The 4,854-nt window shown below is 40.3% G+C and overlaps 1 protein-coding gene across 1 annotated transcript; it reads left to right on the forward strand.

Moving 5' to 3' along the window:
* The first annotated feature begins 319 nt into the window (after positions 1 to 319).
* LOC124542674 lies at positions 320 to 4,537 on the forward strand. Its single transcript, XM_047120599.1, has one exon. It carries the CDS (start codon positions 1,628 to 1,630, stop codon positions 4,427 to 4,429), a length of 2,802 nt encoding a protein of 933 aa, XP_046976555.1. The 5' UTR covers positions 320 to 1,627; the 3' UTR covers positions 4,430 to 4,537.
* The last annotated feature ends 317 nt before the right edge of the window (positions 4,538 to 4,854 follow it).

Here is a 4,854-nt window from a genome sequence, read left to right on the forward strand (position 1 = left end):
TCTTACCGAGACCCAGATATCTTCTCCTGCCGATACGTCTTTTCTCTCTTTCCCCGGATACAAATTGGAGCATACTTTTGTGCCACGAGCTGGGGTGTGCGTTTACGTCAGAGATGATATCTGCTCTCGACGCCTCGGCAGCCTTGAAGGGCAGGAACTATCAATTATCTGGCTGCGCGTAGACTGCGACGACCATCCGCGAATCTACGCGTGCCTTTATAGGTTCCATAGCGGTAATGCCGAAACCGACCGACTGGTTGAGCACGTCCAATTGGCTACAGATTCCGTGCTGCAGCAAACTCCATCCGCAGAGATCAGTCGCGTGAGCGCATCGATGGACGTCGGACGTGTATGTGTGTGTTGTCGATTGCTTGCGAGTGCGATGCAATTTATTTTTGATACAAGATGAAGTTAAAATGTAATACGTGCAACATTGTTATATCCGAGCTGCTAGCTTATATACAGAATAAGCTATCTATTGCTGATGAAGAAAGCCTAGTAAAAATCTGTGCATCGACGTACTCAATAAATCAGATTGAAGAAGCAAATAGCTTATTGGTGGAATCCCTGCCTAATGAATTCCGTAAAACTGGAAGGAAAGGTAAGGGAAAGGAAAATCGCATATTATATGACATCATCAGTATTTTCAAAAGCACTGATCCTGATGTCTTACCAGTTTTTGTGGCTAAAGATCTTGACAAGTTGCCTCCAATAACCTTCGACCATCTGGACGTATCGAAGCTTCTTAAGGATTTAGCTGTCGTACAAGCCGAAATAAAAGAAATTAAATCATCATACGTTACGTTAGATCAATTACAATCCATAACAAAAGAATGTCATAAACGTGAAATGACTGCTCCGCCTTTATCTGCAATGAAAGTGAACATGAGAAGAGGAGCATATTGTGATAGTGGACCCATCGGTTTGTCGCACCTAGATAATACGTTTATTTCAAATAATGAAAATCAGTCGAATTGTGCGTCATCACCACAATTTTTTCGGAATCGAGAAGAGGGTAGTGAGGTACCAAGTGACAATATGAATCGCTTAACGGTCGGCGACAGCGACATCCTCGGTCAAGGTCGTACCGTAGTGCGAGACGAAGGCGCAGGGGGCGAGGCAACAACGCGCCCGTTTACCGTTCCGTGCGATCAGGTGATTGCGGCGATGAATGAACAAACAAAGAGTGCATTATCTTTTGCGGAGGTAATAAAAAGAGACAACGAGTGGAAAACAGTACAGCGTCGTAAACCTAAGTACAAATATACATATCGCTATTTAGGCACGACAGGCATATCCAATGATAAGGATTGTAATTTTAAGGCAGCGGAACGAAGTGTACCCATATTTATAACAAAAATACACAAAGACACGACAAAGAAGGACATTGAGGACTATATACGTAATAAAACGAAAGAAATTATTGAATTAGAAAAGATCTCTTTTAAAAGGGAAAAGGGTTACAATGCTTATAAATTCTTTGTTTCCGAACATAAACTGGGTACATTCTTGGATGATAAACTATGGCCACAAGGAGTTATTTTTAGGCGATTCATAAATTTTAAAAATAAAAATAATCCGCATATTGCATCTGATAAGATCGAAAATTACCCCATCAATACTGTAAATGAATAACATTAAAATAGCTAGTTTTAACTGCAAAGGTGTAAAAAGATCGTTAGCCGATATAAATCAGCTATGTGAGATATCGGATATTATAGCCTTGCAAGAAACCTGGTTACTACCGCACGATATACCATTCCTGAGTAACATTAATGAAGAATATAGTTGTACTGGTACCTCTGCGGTAGACACAGCTGTGGGTGTGCTACGTGGCAGACCGTATGGAGGTGTCGCGCTGCTTTGGAAGAAAAGTGTCTTTCCAAGTGTATTCGTAGTGCAATGTGATAACCCTCGATTGTGTGCAATAAAAATAGTGATTGACCACAGGGCAGTGCTGGTATTCAGTGTTTATATGCCTACTGAAAATGTTCAAAATCTCCCAGAATTTACGGATATACTCAGTTCGGTAAGTGCTATTATTAATAATGAAAATGTCGAGTACGTTTATATACTCGGGGACTTTAACGCGCATCCTAACGAACAGTTTTATATTGAACTAAAATGTTTTTGTGACGAGTTAAAGTGGACCTGTGTTGATACACAGTTTTTGGGTCTCAATTCGGGCACATACACTTTTGTCAGTGAAGCCCACGGAACAAACCGTTGGCTGGATCATTGTGTAGTCACCAAGTCCGCCCTATCATCTATTGTAAACATTTATATAATGTATGATGTGTTTTGGTCTGACCATTTTCCTTTAATAATCGAATGTAATTTAGAGTTAATTCCACCAAAAATAAATTATAACGATAAATCTGTTCGTAATACAGTACTATGGGGAAATAAAAACCCAGAACAAATACAACTGTATACAATGTTATGTCATGAGCGATTAAGTAATTTAGAACTGCCAGATGACAGTTTTTGTGGTAATTACATATGTAAAAATACGAATCACAAAATCTTAATTGATAACCTGTATAGTGATGTCATTAATATACTGTCGATGGCGGCAAGTGAATCGTGCAGTGTAAAGGGAGCTGTTGAAAGGCGGCCTGTAGTTGGGTGGAACAGGTATGTACGCGATGCTCATAGGGAGGCCAGATCTGCTTTTTTGATGTGGAGCTGGTATGGTAAGCCTGTAGAAGGTCACGTGTATAATAAAATGAAAGAAACCCGAAGTATCTTTAAGTCAAGGTTAAAGTGGTGCCAAAATCATAGTGAGCAAATAAAAATGGACATCCTTGCTTCACATCACTCAAAGCATGACTTCAATAATTTTTGGAAGGCCACAAACAAAATAAATAATGGTCGGCCTGGCCTTCCAGTGAGCGTCGATGGTATTAGTGAACACAGTCTTATAGCCGATCTGTTTAGGGATCATTTTACAGTAACATCGCCATTGGGGCCATCACAACAGGGTCATTTTTCGTCGACACGTTGTCCAGGGACAGAAGTTCGTTTTACACCCGATGATGTTTACAAGATAATTAACTCTATGTCGCGCGGAAAATCTCCTGGGCACGACGGGTTGAGTATTGAACATCTAAAACATGCAGGGCCTCATCTTTCGAGAGTTTTAGCGACTTTATACAATCTTTGTATCAAACATGCATATTTACCCGAGGCACTTATGAAGACCGTGGTGGTACCAATCGTGAAAAACAAAACCGGTAACATTAGTGATAAATCCAACTACAGGCCGATTTCTCTCGCTACTGTTGCAGCTAAAGTGCTTGATGGTTTGCTTGATACACAACTCGACAAATACTTAAATCTGCATGATAATCAGTTTGGTTTCAGGCCTGGCTTATCCACAGAATCAGCTATATTGTGTTTGAAGCAAACTGTCAGGTACTACACAGAGAGATCCACACCAGTTTTTGCATGTTTCTTAGATCTATCTAAGGCTTTTGATCTGGTAAATTATGATATTTTATGGAAAAAGTTACAACACACGGGGATACCTCTTGAAATCAGTAATTTATTTAAATTTTGGTATCTTAATCAGGTCAATGTAGTACGATGGTCTGAAAGCCTCTCGAAACCATATAGGCTAGAGTGTGGCGTAAGGCAGGGGGGGCTTACATCACCTAAGCTCTTCAACCTCTACATAAACGCTCTGATTGAGGAGCTCAGTAGCACACATGTCGGATGTTATATCGACGGCATATGTTTTAATAATATCAGTTATGCAGATGACATGGTGCTGCTGAGTGCGTCTGTCTCTGGTCTTAATAAATTGCTTAAGATCTGTGAAAATTATGCTAGTTTGAATGGCTTGACATATAATGTAAAGAAAAGCGAATTCATGGTGTTTCCGGCCAGTAATAAGCCACTGTCTTATGCAGTTCCTCCTGTTAAGCTATATGGGACTCCATTGAAAAGGGTGGAGCAGTTTAAGTACCTCGGACATGTGGTTTGTTCTGACCTGACAGATAATGCAGACATGGAAAGGGAGCGCAGGGCGTTGTCTGTTAGAGCTAATATGCTTGTACGCAGGTTTGCTCGTTGTTCCATAGATGTTAAAGTCACTCTTTTCAGAGCTTACTGTACCTCATTTTACACGAGCAACCTGTGGGTCGACTACACGCAAAAACAGTTCAATGCCCTACGGGTACAATATAATAATGCGTTTAGGTTGCTGATGGGTCTACCGCGATACTGCAGTGCATCCGGTATGTTTGCCGAAGCACGAGTAGATTGTTTTTACACTACGTTAAGAAAACGGTGTACATCCTTGTTGCGTAGGATTCGTGCTAGTCCCAGCAGCACCCTGAAAACATTTAGTGACAGGTGCGATTGCCGGTATTTGAATCATTGTGGAATGGTTCATGTGCTGGCAAATCGTTCCTGTCTTAAATAAATAAATAGAGTAAGTATTTAAATAAATTTTAACTATTGTATATTTTTTTATTATTGTTACTAACGTAGTTTTAAAATAAATATTTTGTATACTAATATCTTTTCATAAGTAGATAATATGTAATTGTATAAATGTAAATGTTATGATCCTTGGATGGTCGAAATAAAATATTATTATTATTATTATTATTATTCTGGGCGACTTCAATGCTCATCATACTGAGTGGCTTGAATCACGCACCACTGATCATGCGGGTAGATCTGTTCTCGACTTCGCTTTGGCTTATGATTTGACACAACTGGTCACCTCGCCAACGCGAATACCGGACGTGGAGGATCATACACTTTCCCTGTTGGACCTTCTGCTGACTTCACATCAGGATGGCTATCAGATTGTCGTCGACCCGCCTCTGGGCTCGTCGGACC

The sequence above is a fragment of the Vanessa cardui genome, chromosome W (genome assembly GCF_905220365.1).
Source record: "Vanessa cardui chromosome W, ilVanCard2.1, whole genome shotgun sequence".
Lineage (NCBI taxonomy): Eukaryota > Metazoa > Arthropoda > Insecta > Lepidoptera > Nymphalidae > Vanessa > Vanessa cardui.

What these genes read in the sequence shown, in the direction of transcription:
- LOC124542674 (XM_047120599.1), top strand. Translation starts at nt 1,628, where the DNA reads ATGAATAACATTAAAATAGCTAGTTTTAACTGCAAAGGTGTAAAAAGA.